The sequence below is a fragment of the Rhinichthys klamathensis genome, unplaced genomic scaffold (genome assembly GCF_029890125.1).
Source record: "Rhinichthys klamathensis goyatoka isolate OS25496 unplaced genomic scaffold, OSU_Roscu_1.1 h1tg000270l_1, whole genome shotgun sequence".
Lineage (NCBI taxonomy): Eukaryota > Metazoa > Chordata > Actinopteri > Cypriniformes > Leuciscidae > Rhinichthys > Rhinichthys klamathensis.
Genome location: NW_026606790.1, coordinates 2087581 through 2102885, shown reverse-complemented (window position 1 = coordinate 2102885; position 15305 = coordinate 2087581). Strand labels below are relative to the sequence as shown.

Sequence of the window (15305 nt, the reverse complement as noted above, 5' to 3'; positions counted from 1 at the left end):
ACAGAGTCTGTTCAACAATCATGTGAGCTTCTCACGGAACATCATCCACTCTCTCTTGGACTTAATCTATAGAGGTCGATCACAAGCAACCGGTCAGATGGTGCCACATGCATTAAAATGCCACATTCCTCACATATCTCTATGTGAATGAGAATCGATTTCAGGCTAGAGTAGTTAGGACATATTTTTATGTAACTCATTCCTCTGGTTTACTAATAGGATTTCCTTAATCTGTAAGATTTCTGTTCTGATTTTGAAAATACACAACCATTCAAAAGTTTGGGGTCAGGAAGATTTTTTTTTTAAGAAATCAATACTTGTATTCAACAAGGATGCATTAAATGGATCGAAAGTGAAAGTAAAGACTTTTATAATTGTAAAAGACTGCGATTTCAAATAAATGCTGTTGTTTTGAACTTTCTATTCATCAAAGAATCTTGAGAAAAATGTATCATGGTTTCCACAAAAACATTAAGCACAATTGTTTTCAGTATTGATAACAATCAGAAAAGTTTTTGAAGCACCAAAATCATCATATTAGAATCATTTCTGAAGAATCATGTGACACTGAAGACTGGAGTAATGCTGCTGAAAATTCAGCTTTGCCATCACAAAAAATAAATTATATTGTAAAATGTACTAAAATAGAATACAGTTATTTAAATTGTAATAATATTTCACAATATTACTGTTTTTACAGTCTTGCAGCCTTGGTGAACAAAAATATTTATTTCAAAAACATTTTAAATATCTTACTTATCCCAAATTATTATACAAGTAACATAATAGTAGTAATGTAATAATGACAACAGATCATTTTCATCTTAAACCAAGTCATTAATTGGTTTTATTTCAATACCATTCTCTTAGGTCACCAACAATGCCTAACATTTTGATAAAGGAAGATTCAAAGGCAAATATTTTAGTCAGTTAAGTAGTCTATGACATACTCAGCTATTCTTGCTAAAGGCACTTATTAGTCAAGGATTTCAATTCACAAAGTCAAACCAAAAATGGTACATTTTAATCACCTACAACTAAAATGCCCTCACCAATACTTGAGTTAATAATTCAAAACAGTCTTAAAAAAATCGAATATCCTTTTTAAAAGACATATTACGGATGTGGCTGCTAACAAAAAGAGAGATGTTGAGGTTATTACAGTATATTTGCAATAGACTTTAATTAAATCCCACTTGGATTTCCTTGCAGCAATAACAAATGAGAGTTGAATGCGTTGGACATATCAACTTAAAAGCCCAGAATCATTTAGTCCACCTCAACTGAAGCATTCTGGTGAGCAACTAGTGATTCATAAGGGAGAGGGTCATTTTGATCTGAAAAGCCCCCACACACTCACTCAATAAAACAGAAATGGAGTTTCAAGTGCTCAGATTCCTGCGCCGCATCATTGGCCACAAAGTTTAATGATTCTCCAGTCGAACTCTTCGGTTTATAGGCGTGCTTTAGCTTCGTTACTCTCTATGATACCGTCAGACAGGAGCTGTTCTATTTGCGCTTGCTCAAACCCGTACTCCTTCAGCACAGTGCGAGTGTGCTCTCCGATAAAGGGGTCACGGGAGCGGCAGGCCTCCGCAGGGGAGCGGGACAGAACGGGTGCAGGTCGGGGGCTAATTTCCCCCTGAGAGTCCTTGAAGAACGATCCCCTTGCCTGGTTGTGGGGATGAGAGAGTACCTCATCCAGTGACAGCACAGGGGTGACACAGGCATCTGTCCCATCGAAGATCCGACCCCACTTGGCCTGCGTTTTGGTGGCAAACACCTGGGTGAACGTCTGCCTGAGCTGGGGCCAATCAGATACACTCATTTGTGATGGCAGTTCAGCATCATCCAAGCCCAAACCTGTAGTGAAAGAGAATTAAGTAGATAAAAAAAAGAGGAAAGAAATCAATGCAAGAGTTTAGAGGACAAGGACTAAAGACATCATAAAGACTTTGAATCCAGAATCCATTAAACACAACACTGGCCTCTTCTTTTGAGGGTCAACATGAATAGCAAGAGTCATTGTGGTTTCAAAGCAAGATTGAGTACGCTGCATTTGCCCTTGGGTCATCAGGATGTGGGGTGAATCCCTGTGCACATACTAATAAAGCATCCTGTGGCTTCTCCCTAATCTTTGTATGCCTGGACAAAATTGACAACCATAGCCAGACCAATGTGACCCTGGGAATCTTGTGGTTAAACATGTCAATTGTACTCAGACATCCTTCAGGTTACAGATTTATTTCAGGTGAATTGAAAGCAGCTAGATGTAAACTATATGTTAAAAAAAATAAAAAAAATAAAATGATAAAATGCAAAAAATAAGAATAGAAATATAACATAAATAAGAAAATAAAAGAATATATACTTTTTTTTTTTTCATAATTTTTTTCCATAAAATGCAATAGAGATGTAGAGAGATAATAGAAATATTCTGTTATTTTTGCATTTTATGGTCTCTTATTATTTCTAATTAAACAAAAATGCAAAAACAAGTTGTCAGGATTTGTTCTCATGTTGTGTGTGCAAACACATGGCCTGTGGTTTGGGCTAAAGGCCTCATTATGCTTCTGCGTCAACTCCACGGCGTAGCTACGCCGTCACTCCTACGGCGTCGTGGCCGTTTTATGGTTCTGCGTCAGGTTGCGTTGCATCGCGGTGCATTTCACCACCAGAACGCTAGGGGGGTGTGTGCTTCGCGAATCTCTTTGCTGGTAGGTTTTGGTTCCGTGCGCCGGTTCCGCTTTCATTTCCATTACCCTTCAAATTGCGCAAATTGAAATTGCGAATTGAAAATCCGCACAATGGAACCACGTCCATTTTTTTGCATAAACTCCCGTTTATCGCAAAAAAGATTTTACGCTCGCATGAGGAGGTTTTTCAGGCAATTCGAAAAAGGAATATTTAGCAAAACTGCAATGGAAGGTTTTGCGCATTTACAGTCACCTGACTTAGAAGACGCGGTGTGTTTGGGTCCATGTCCGCAAATAATAATAATAATTATCATCATTATTCTAACATTTATTAGGCTACATATGTAGAAGTACACAAATGTACACATTTTATCCAAAAAAGGAACAAAGCAATTCGTCACATCTCATTCAAAATACAGGTTGGACAATAATAATACGGGGCTAAGATTATCAGAAATAAACACAAGATTTTCACGCATATCCAAGTGTTTGTGCGGAGCGCGCACTGGATGGCAGGGATAGGCGCGCTGGGGCGAAAACTTGCATTTTCCTATAACAGTGGAAACAACTTAAAATACTCTATCATTTCTGGTCATACAGAAAATAATAATACATTATTCGCAACTACTTTTATTTGCGTAAACTCACAATAACAAGAAAACGTTGTGGTTTTGTAAAATAAAATAAAACAATCAGGCGCGCTTTCATGGTCTCTGTGAACTGAAGCGCGAGAACTGAAACAAAATATAGCCTATATAGCTTGAAATGTCCACTTTAACGAACAATTTCGAATCGAAAGCTAATACCTTCTGATTATGTAATCCGTATGAAAAGTGCATTTCTCTCTAAAGGTGCATCCGGAGATGGAGATATGTTTTTAGCCGACATTGATTTAGAAAACAATAGTTTATTAATAAACAATTAAAATGCCTCGTTATTTTTTTCAGACACATTTATTATAGCCTATAACTCACCTATAAATCACCTTTCTGTAGGCTGTGGTTATCTTCTCATTCAGCACTGCGGGAAAAATATAATTTCCAGGTTCTAATTTGGCCTTAGAAAACCAGTAAAATCTACATTTTTTTTCATATTAATTTGTGAATATTTTAAATGTTTAATAAAGGAGCAAAAAATCATAAACAAATAGGCTATCTTAAAATTCGTCGATTTTTTTTTTTAGTTCAAATTAAAATTTTGGTGTTTAACTTTGCGTTTTAAAAAATACAACAACCGTTAATTTTTCGTTTTGCAATTACGGGTTAAATAAGGGAAAACGAATGGACATAAAAGTAGGCTACACTGACCGTTTGGAATAAATACGAGACAGAGTTCTTTATTAAATTCATAAAAGAAACAATAATTACAGGAATAGCCTACTGGACTCTAAACCTCAAAGAAATGCCACAATTAAGACCTCGGAGCAGAAATGAGGGAGAACTCCGTGTCTTTCCCTGCCATCAATGCTTGGATAACACACCACGTCTCCTTCCATTAATAATAATAATGTCTAGTGCGGTGGCTATAGTGACACAATATAGGCCTACATCTTGCTTTTGGAAACATTGGACCCGAAGCCTGAATTATGTTCTATAAATGATGCCTCATCCGCATCATTCTTAATTGTTTTGTATTGTTTTTACATTTATATCTGTACTGTGTTGTCTCTATGGACCTCTGTGTCTTGAATAAAAGTTGATATAGGCTATAACGTTAAACCTACCAACGTCCGTTGCCATGATTTTTGGAATGGCTTATGGCGAGAGGGAAAAAAAGACGTTTTAGTCGCATAACATTGGTTAATGGAAACGCCGTCATTTCGCAATAGTTTTTTTATCGACATATAGAAAAAAATTGCAAAAGTTTTGCGCAAATCTGTAATGGAAACGCGCCTAATGGCGAGCGAAAGAGAGAGAATGTTGTTGCAGCTGGAGCTAATCGACGTTGAACAACAAATGATTGTATTGCAAATGTTTAATCGCAGAAGAATCAAACGTTCCTCAACTTGATATCGTTAAAACAAACAGTGCAGTGGTCACTTTACAAATGGCGGTATAGCGGGAGGGGGAAACCGGAAAAGCTTCACTCCCGAAATGGTGTATCTGACCAATCACAGCCCTTGTGGTCTGCGTCGCCTCGACGCGTAGTTAAAATTTTTTGGAGGTGCACGTCGAGCTACGGCGGAGGGGTCGGAGAGGGGTTCGCGGCGACGCAGAGAGGTCTGCGGGGGTACGCCGTCGATTCGACGCAGAAGCATAAAACAGGCTTTAGTGTTTGCGTTGTCTTGTGGTGTTTACCACACCCCTTGTTCTCATCGTTAGTCTTGATTGTTCATCTGTGTCACCTGTGCCCTTGTGATGATGTCCCTTATTTAAGGTCCTTGTGTTTGTTACTCGGTGCTTGTTCGTTTTGTATCTTGTCATCCTGTTCTGTGAGCTGTGTATTCCTGTGATCAGAGTTTGCAGATCCTGCCTGTTAGTTCTAGTCTCATGTTATTGTCAAGTTTATTAGTCTAGTCTTGTCAACGTTCGTTTGCCCCCTCGTGGGTCTTTGTTTTCGGTCTGTTTAATAAATCCGTGTTTTATTTATTACTGTCTGCGTTTGGGTTCATATCTGCATACCGTGACACAAGTATTAATTGAAAAGAGAATAAATAAAATTGAAAAGAATATGAAATAAAATCTAAAATAATAATACTTTATAAAATTACAAATAATTAATAGAAATAAGTAGAATAAGTAGTAATAAAAAGAAATAAAATGCTAAACTGATGCCTGGGGAAAATGTCTTAATTAGATCTATTTGCACATAAATTTTACTATGAGCATTTGAGCATAATGTGCAGTTCTTTTGCAAATTTTAAGTGTTTTGTGCTCCAGCCGCTGAAGTTGCCAGGTGCATGTCAGGCAGCATGAATTAAACACCACATGGCACAATATCCAGTAAGATGTCAAAAGCTCTTCCTAAGGTTGTCTATAAATATGCCAGTCGCTATTAAGACATCCATGGTGACCCAAAAGACATTTCCGAATGAAAAAAGAGTGCTAGATTCTTTAGCAAGTTTAGCTGCCAGCAGGCTTACATGGGTTAATACTTAGGTTTTTTCAATGAGCATTTCAGAGATCAGTCATATCCAGAAAATGACAGTATAGGACCATACTGAGAGGAAATATAAAACACTAACCCAGAATAAGCTGTTCATAGAACTGAGGCTCAATCGCCCCCACTGCCACGTACTTTCCGTCAGAAGTACGGTACGTATCATAGAACGGAGCGCCACTATCCAGCATGTTTTCCCCACGAGGACGATTCCACAGGCCGAGGCTACGGGACTTCCACATGAAGGAGCCGACATATGCTGCACCTTCCACCTGCACATAAACCCAGAGAGGCGTTTTCATAATTATTTACCATAATTCTTTCATGCTGAACAGAATGTTTGGCATAAAGCAATAAGGTCCTTGAGGAGGAAACATTACAAAAGGATACAGAATGCTGAGATGCAGGAGTTCATAAGGTCACGTAATTAAGTTTACAATAAATTCATATGCAAAAACCTGTGCAGATAATCACATATTTACATGCATGAATGCATTAAGCAAGATGGAAATATGATACGACAGGGGGAGATTTAAACAGCTTGGTAATACAAGCACGCCACAGTGAAACAGCCTACCGTTCTATAGAGGTTTTCAGTAGTTTGAGTTCCACATTATGGCACAGCAGGACTCTAAAGGGGCCATATCATTAGTAATAAAATGGTATTTGCATAATACAGCTTGATGTCCAATAAAAACAATGTAACTTTCAGATATTTCCTTCTCAATCCAAAAGTAGCATTTAAATTATTTATGCTTTAATTTTGTGACTATACAGAATTAATCAAACACTACTTTAAACGATTTTTAAGTAAAAAAAATTAATAAAATAAAAAGATTTCCTGAGCTTTTCAGTCTGATTTAAAGAGTTTGTGTGGCACATTTCAGCACTGATTTTGTGAAGCAGTCACAATGTAGTTCAGTCTTCATAAATGCTGTTATTAAAGGATGGGGCAGGTAAACGTATAATTCTGACACAACAATAAACAAAACAAAAAAGGCTGTGCGAACAATGGGAGAGAAAGCAAATCATGCTGTTAATAATTTCACATGCAATGGGGACCTTTCTCAAAGGGGCAGCAGTAAAAAGTAAAAAAAAAAAACAGGCTGTTTACTTCAAGAGAAAGGGTGAAAATGGCCATGAAAAACTAGAATATGGCTGTCTGACACAAATAATAATAATAATAATAATAATAATAATAAGTTAAATATGTATGATATGACCCCTTTAAAGAATTATAGCACTCAGATCTTAAAATAAATGACTTTTGATCGACAAAGTTGGCATCCAGGCTGAAGTTAAAGGGTGTGTAGCAAGTCTTCTAAAAAAAACATTTTTACAGATGAAAAGGAACGTTTTTATAGGTCAAATCCTCCCAATTGATGCATAAAATAAATATACATCCATTTCAAAGACTGTCTGTGACCTTGCAAGATTGACTTCAATATGGATATACTTCATATATTTCCCAGTGAAACCAGCCTTCAAAGAGATGTTGACAATCTGGGTTTCTATTTGAGCACATGATTGGCCTGACCACCAAGAAGTCTCACTCCCAGAAGATCACTGAAGGATGGCCTAGTACTGAATCTGTTATGTTATGACTCAAAAAGCGATTTCTTCACACTTCTTCCTTTCATATAGTTCAGAGATATGTTAATGTGGAATATTTAGCTCTGGTTTTGGAAAACAATAATGAGTTCACTTGTTCACTGGATGTCAATGAAAAGATTAGAGTGGTCAAACACTATTTGGGATTTTGACCGACAGCGTACAGTACGTAGCCCCAAACCAAATGTTGCATAACACAATTCTGAAATGCTAATGAAACACACAGGCTGCCTCTTAAATTTCCAATAAGTATTTAAATAAAAAAAACATTGAAAGCGTAATGTTTGCACTTTGCAGGGTATAATACATCCAAACTGGCAAGCAAGTCTCTAAGAAACACTATTCGCTTGCCTTACAGGTTAATAACACTACACTAACGTGGCCAAAAGCTGCTGTCAGTATCAAATGGCAGGTCTTATCAAAGAGTGGCAAGGTGACTCTCACAGGAGCATGAGATATCTTTACTGCCTAACAGGCAAACATCAAATCATCATTACCACAGCTCCCACATTGACATACACGCCACACACACGGCTACCATGAGAACCTCTTCACTAGCACTGCAGCTTTGCTCCAGGTCTGAATGTCTGATGCGAAATGTTCTTTAATATTGGATTTTCACATATTAAGCTTTCATATTTGCACTGCTTATTTCCTTAAGGACTTAAAGTGGCAGAGCTCAGAGCTCCATTGTCTAGTTGAGGTCTTCTAATGCATATAAATGTACTCAGGGCTAAGTGAAATGTCATATTTAATTAACAAGCAGAGTAGCAGTTGCTAATCGTCATTATCTTCCAGCAGAGAAAACCTAGTGCAGCGTGAACAAAACGGGGCCAGCAAACAAATGTGCCAGCAAACCTTAAAATATTTTTTGTCCAACTGCTCCAACAAACACCAACTGGGTTAACGCACAGATTCAGCACAACAAAACAAGACTTGGGCAGTGAGAATTAGACTTTATTTGTACTAGTCTATTCAACACGAAAAACCAAGACAGGTGATAATATGAGAACACATCTTTATTATTATTATTAATATATGATTAAATATTATTGTTATATAGAGTAACTATTAATAAATATTAATAAAATATTGTAATATTACAGCCCTTCTGATCAAACAGTAGAGCATGGTGGTAGCAACACCAAGTTCATTGGTTCGATAAAATTTTATACCTTGAATGTAATAAGTCACTTTGGATAAAAATGTCTGCTAATAAAATGTAAATGTAAAATGGAATGTAATAAATATTACAATACCCCTTTATTATTTTGCTTGCGAAGTCATTCTGCAAAGGATTCAGAACCAAGTTTGTATTGTAATATTATCCTTACATTGTAGTCATAAGAGCACAATTTGTAATTGGTGCCTAACACATTCGTTGTGTCTGCTAAACTGATACATGACATTAACTAACCACATATCTTTATATAGACCCGATAAATGTTTTTTAGCATTCAAAGCTACATCACGATTCTCTTTCGGATCACCAGTGGATATACATCTGATTTAGACTTTTATAAGCCTATGAGACTCTCTCATGTGGAATCATTCTAATAATGGGGACACACTTAACGAGTAGCTGAAACATTCTAAGACTGAACTGAACACACTTACAGACTGTTTCCAACGACTGGAGCAGATTTTAAACACCGACTGTACGCAACTGTCTCGGACTCAGATCAGACTCTGATCAGTCGTAAGTATCAAATAACATTCATAACCGGCCTTATAGTCGTTAAGTGTGTCCCCGGCTTAAAGACACAATACAGGCAAGATCAATCATTATTAAAGTTTTATGGTAACTATATATAACAAACCATCATTGTGGTTGATTATTAAACCCTCACAGTTTTACATTTCCTCTGTACTGTCAATTATATTATTTTTGTAAAAATATGCACAAGGAAACATTTTCCTCAGCTTGCCAATGTCATTTCTTATGGTTGAGCTTCATAGTTTTCTTACTTTAGTGGTTTGCAAGGGTTTCTGCAGCCAAATAGTTATTAGTTTCAACCCCACAGGTCTAAATTCAAATGCATAATATCTGTGAATAAGTAGCTAGAAAATTACATTTATTTACAGTACACAGATTTGGAGGAACATTTAGGCTCTCAAGCACCCAATGGAGAATGGGCAAGACCACGATTTCCTTACTTACTGGGTCCTTACTTGGAAAATAACCACTCGAACAGTATTCACACATAGCTGTGGTAATGAAAACGGATAGAGCCAGTATAAGCAACTTGAAAAGAAAACCAAGCAATTATTGGAAATTCCAGATTGCAGAAAACTATTGACAGGCTGGTCAGAAAATGGGTCGATTATGCTAAGATATGCAAGGTTTTGAAATTGCCTCATTCCATGTAGTGATTGGTCAAAACAGGAAGAGGAAAAGGTAAATGAAAAAACAATACACGACTGAAATGAAAGCAAGCCAGCACAAGTGCTTCTTTTTCCAATAGTTATTTAGCTTTAAAATGAGTAGCACACATCTTAGCTAGCCGGCCCTGGAAACAATCACATTCAAAGGAAACAGGAAATTGCTCTACTGCTTTTTTTTAAAGAGAAGTTAATAAAAAAAATCAGTAGAAACCAATTTTAAGATGAGGTGCAGTATCTCACCATGCTGGCATCAATGATCTGGCCTTGTCCCGACCGGCTCCTCTCCAGGAGAGCCAACACAATCCCAAATGCACACATGAGACCTCCTCCAGCAAAGTCTGCCACTAAATTCAATGGAGCGTACGGTTTCTCTGTGCTACGGCCCAGCATGGACAGTAACCCTATTACAGAGAGAGAAGGACAGAGACATGCTGAGAATAGAAGAATGGATAAATAATTACTGTAAAAGTTATTTCTAAAACACAGTTGAAGGTCTGCTAAAAATGTCACCAATTAAGCTTACTCTTGCATCACAAGCACGCATTTGTTTCAGCCCTCTGTGCTTTCAAACTAGTTTTAATCTTTAAGCCTGTATAGTGTTGTTAAGAAAATTGTAGAGAATGAACAAAAATAAAAGAACATTGGGCATTACTGTTCTTCAGGCATTAAGTGATAGCATGTATTTAACACACATACACTTACTGAAGGCCAGTTTCCAAGAAAAGCATTGTAATTACAGATAATTAGCTTACAAATGTGTATTGTACTGTCTGTTAGCATAAGGTCACAGCACATAGACAGCCAAGGCCTGTAAAAATGTAATCAAACTTGTGTATTATGCAGTAAATTGGTCTTTGGGCTACATCCGTCAATTGCACCATTCTTGACCTTCACAACCCATTAACAGCACCTGAATGAAAAGAACACAGCAGTGCCATGGCAATGCACAGTAGTTGGTGTTGATAAAAAAGCACAATATAAATGCATAATGTTTATAATTACATGTGTGGCAATGCTCATTGATGTAAAATAAATTGTTGTTTGATACATCAATGGTTCAAGACACCATCTAAATCTGGCACTGTTGGTTTGCATGAAAGCGTGAACGCAACATTGAAATGCAGCTGCCAGGATGATATTACATTAATGCTTTAAAGGTCCAGTGTGTGATTTTTAGCGACATCTAGCGGTTCGGTTGCGAGTCTACACTAAGGGCTCAGCCCACTGCTCACCCCTCCCTTTCGAAGAAGCTACGGTGGCTAAAACGGGACAAACTTCGTAGTCTGAGACAGCAGAGAATAGCCAGCGTAAACCAAGTTTCTGTACCACAGTCCATTATAAACCACATCATGGATAAAGTTTCAGGTGAGGATCAAGGGTCTTAATACATAATATAATAGTAATCAGCTGATTGTCTCACGAACGTAACCAGCACATTCTCCCCACATAGCAAACCCATAATACAGCGAGGGAGAAGAACCACATGAAACTATGCAACTATATATTTTTTCTAACAGGGTAGTAAAAGTTTAGCTGGCTAATATGAGCTGTTACTGTGGCTGAGCTGGTTAAAGCGTAAAGCCTTGTTTAAACTCGACGCGTCCGCATGAGCCCAAAGGTGCGTGCGGCAAAAATGACGTGATTGTAACAGCGCGCGCGCCTCCGCATCCCCTAGACACAGTTACTACACACACAATAGGCTTTTAACTCTGATTTTGGAAACTCGATCAACTTAAAATGCTTCCAAGATCGACGGGTTGGTGATTCCTGTAACTGTTTTACGGTCAATGACAAGAGTAGCCTACTAATCAGCTGTCTCACGAACTTAACCAGCACATTTATCCCCACATAGCAAAGCCATAACACAGCGAGTGAGAAGAATTAAGTTACATGAAACAATCCAACTACATATTTACACCACTGACAAGGGAAAAGTCACTACTCACGGTGTTTCTGACTAGCTTCTTCTAGCTTCCTGCGGCTTCTCTCTCAAGGTAGTGACGAAACGCGCTCTGTAGCGTTGTTTGTTCGCGTTCGGCTACTGTAGAAACATGACGTCACAATATGGCGACCTTCATAGAAGGGGATTCCCGCGCCTATGTAGATATAAATGCCTCATTCTAAGGTAATAAAAACATTACGGTTTATTAAGTAAGCTCTTTATACACCACTGAACACATAGTTATGGATGTCATATTGCATTTCTGTTAATAAATACTCAAAAATGTTACACACTGCACCTTTAATGTAACATTTTATGCATTTGGCAGACACTTTGATACAAAGTGACTTGAATTCAATTCAATTCAATTTTTTCAGTTCATGCATTCCCTGGGAAACAAACCCATGCCTTTGGTGTTGCTAGCACCATGCTCTAGCCTACACTAATAATATACCAATTCAAGTGTCCTATATTTAAAGAAAGATAGCATGAACAATTCACAAGAAATAAGTCCTGTAATAACAGTTTCCTTAAAGTTACCAGTCAACAGTGACAATTCTTGTTTTTTTTTTATGGAATACTGCAGTGTTTTTTAAAATAAATTATCTATCTATGCACATTGAATTTTTAAATCAAAATAACTACCCCTCCGGGTAGAATAAAAGATGTGAATAGGTAAAAATCATAAATAAAATATAACTAAGTATAAATAAAATATATAAAATATAAACATTTTATATAAAATATTACTTATATAATGAGCTATAAGTAAATCGTAAAATATTGAATGAAAATGAATTGAAGAAAATCTTAACACAGCATAATTTCCATTGTCATTCTTTTGACAATGACCCAAACCCTATGGTCTTCAATGGCCATACTTTTTGACCCGCCCTCAAACACTGTAAATCACAACAGACTGGGTCATCTGACCAATCAGAGAAGAGTAGGCTGGCGAAAGGGAGGGTTTACTTTTACAGAGACTAAATCTTCAAATGAACCATTTTTAGACTCTTTGAGAAATGAGGTGATGTGTCGTGTATATTATAAGAAAAGATTAAAGCGTTTTTTTACCTTTGATTCATGTAAATCCATTGTAGGAAACCTCCAAAACAAAATTGGGAACCTTTAAAATAGCATAATTGGGGCACTTCAATGTAACAATAAGAGGGAGTGATTTCTTTTGAAAGGCAGTTGCCCCTTTTGACACCTGTGTGTTGCTGTGACCCATTTCATCAAAACCTATTCAAGATGGACTTTGCAATAAAAACCCAATCATTAAAATAGTTTTGAATTAGATCGCTAATGGGCCATTGGTGCTTAGACCCGTATAATTGTCGCTTGTGGCTACATTTTTCCTTTTGTTCATACTTTTCTTCTTTGTTTTTATTGTATTACTGACTGATTACTTGTCTTCAATAATTGTTTGAGGACTTTATTAGCCTAGTTTGAGTTTTTGTTATGGTATTGAAATTGGTAATAAAAAAATTACATAAGATTTATCATATCACCCACTCCTAATTGTGTTAAATAATATATCGATTACATTACAATAGTGACCAAAAACAATTGTGATTATGATTTTTGACATAATATTGCAGCTCTACCCAAACTGCTCCATGGCTTCAGTCTGCAGCCAGACAAGTGCTGGTTTGCAGCCATTCCTCAATGTGGAGGAAACAAAAAGTTAAACACTTCTTGTACAAGTTTCCACCAAAGACATTTTGGACTACACAAAGCTCCATCTCTCTAATCTCCTTAGCTTCAAAACCACTGTGCCTAGGGCATTCTGGGAATGCTTATTAGCCAGACTCCTTTGCACCTGTAAAACAGTGATGTTTACCTGACAAGGCCAGGTAGTTGATATCATGCCCAGCAGCCTTGGCGTAGGATCCGCTCTGACCATAGCCGGTGAGTCGAGCGTAGATCAGGCGCGGATTCTCTTTTAGCAAATCTTCAGGACCTAATCCCATCTTCTCCATAACTCCTTAATTATACCAGAGAGATTTAATAATGAGGCACGGAAGGAAAACACCTTGAAGGTAAATAAATGTGGATTTAGAGAGCAAACTAGTTTGGATTTAAAATCAGGAAAGAAATGGCAATCACACATTTAATCAAGAACATATTTTTTCAACAATGCTTTCATTAAAACCGCTGGAATTATTTAGACAAAGGCACAATATGGACAGAAGTGAATGGTAAATTAATTTGCAAACAAAAATGATTCTGAAACAACATTCTTTGCTAGCTTGCATTAAAGCCTAAGCACATTATTACTGAATTTATTTTTAGATGTGTTTAACCATTATTATTAAGTTGATTTTGTAATTACAGTTTATCAGAGCTGTCATAATAATTAAGATTACAAAATGTACAAAAATTATTAAAACAAGAAAACTAAATAAAAACAAATGGGCCTATATTTTTTACGTTTTTAATTTGTTATATTACAATATAGGAATATAGGTAAAGACATGCTCTATATACGTGCTATACATGCTCTCTATGCTATTATACATCTTGCTGTAATAAAATAAAGAAATAAAATACACACTGTCATCTAGCTAGAAAAGGTCAAATTAATTTAATTGGCAAAAAAAAAAAAATTGTCAAAGTGTCAAGAAATGTTGAACCATGTTTGCTTCTTTTAATTAAGCCACTGACCTTTACGATAAGGCTCCAGAACCACATCTGACTGGACACAAAGTCTTTTCAAAACAGCGACAGCTTTGGGACTCTTCAGATTCAAGGCCACTGATTGTTTGCCTCGTGCTTGAGTATCTACAGTCATTGACACCTTTGTCCGATCTACCCGGATCACCCTTGCGCCGAAGTCTGCAAGTATCATCCCGCAAAAGGGTGCAGGGGCTAGTCCTGCCAGCTCAATTACACGCACTCCTGTCAGAGCCATAATGGATCCTGTTTATATATATAAATAATAATAATAATGTTACACGTGAAAGAAATATATTCAAATAATGCAGTCTGAGAGTGGTTGAACCACTCTAAAATATATATGTACAATATTGGGGGGGGGGGGGGGGGATCATCAAAAATCACCGTTCAAATGACAGTTGTTATTTGGGTAACAGTTCACTTCAGTTGTCTATTCCCAACTTATCATCAAACTGCTAAACTGGCAATAGCGCTAATAACAACATTTCGTTATGTTTTCTGTCCAAACCACATTTGCGTAAAAAACATCAGACAAAACACTAGTAATTATGACTTTGAAATAAACTGCATACAACATACCGTTTAAAATTTGCACTTCGAACCAAACTGCACGGCGCGTCTTTATGACGTATGCGACTATGCGTGCGCATAGGATTATGGACGTTGTAGTTGAAGTCTTTCAATTTCAATTTTTCAAAGGAGCTTTATTAGTATGACTGTGTATCACAATGTCTCTCTCTCTCTCTCTCTCTCTCTCTCTCTCTCTCTCTCTCTCTCTCTCTCTCTCTCTCTCTCTCTCTCTCTCTCTCTCTCTCTCTCTCTCTCTCTCTCTCTCTCTAATATAAACTGTAGGCCTAGGTATATATAACTGACAAAGTAGCATAATGGATGAC

At 37.0% G+C, this 15305-nt stretch overlaps 1 protein-coding gene across 2 annotated transcripts; it reads right to left on the bottom strand.

Annotated features, from left to right (window-relative positions):
* Positions 1-1011: 1011 nt before the first annotated feature.
* Positions 1012-15041, bottom strand: amacr (alpha-methylacyl-CoA racemase). 2 transcript variants are annotated; one of them, XM_056268274.1, is made up of 6 exons: positions 14992-15041; positions 14401-14655; positions 13577-13720; positions 10032-10192; positions 5881-6067; positions 1012-1863 (listed from the first exon to the last, which is right to left on the bottom strand). In XM_056268274.1, the coding sequence occupies exons 2-6, from the start codon at positions 14645-14647 to the stop codon at positions 1454-1456; spliced, it is 1149 nt and encodes a 382-aa protein (XP_056124249.1). In that variant the 5' UTR covers positions 14648-14655; positions 14992-15041; the 3' UTR covers positions 1012-1453. The 2 variants fall into 2 exon arrangements, with proteins under 2 accessions (XP_056124249.1, XP_056124248.1); XM_056268273.1 differs by lacking the exon at positions 14992-15041 and adding an exon at positions 14797-14939.
* Positions 15042-15305: the final 264 nt, after the last annotated feature.

What these genes read in the sequence shown, in the direction of transcription:
- amacr (XM_056268274.1), bottom strand. Translation starts at nt 14,647, where the DNA reads ATGGCTCTGACAGGAGTGCGTGTAATTGAGCTGGCAGGACTAGCCCCT. An exon ending in AGATCATTGATGCCAGCATG is followed by an intron (nt 6,068 to 10,031) that starts GTGAGATACTGC and finishes GTTTATGTGCAG; the next exon opens with GTGGAAGGTGCAGCATATGT. An exon ending in CTATGAACAGCTTATTCTGG is followed by an intron (nt 1,864 to 5,880) that starts GTTAGTGTTTTA and finishes CTTTCACTACAG; the next exon opens with GTTTGGGCTTGGATGATGCT.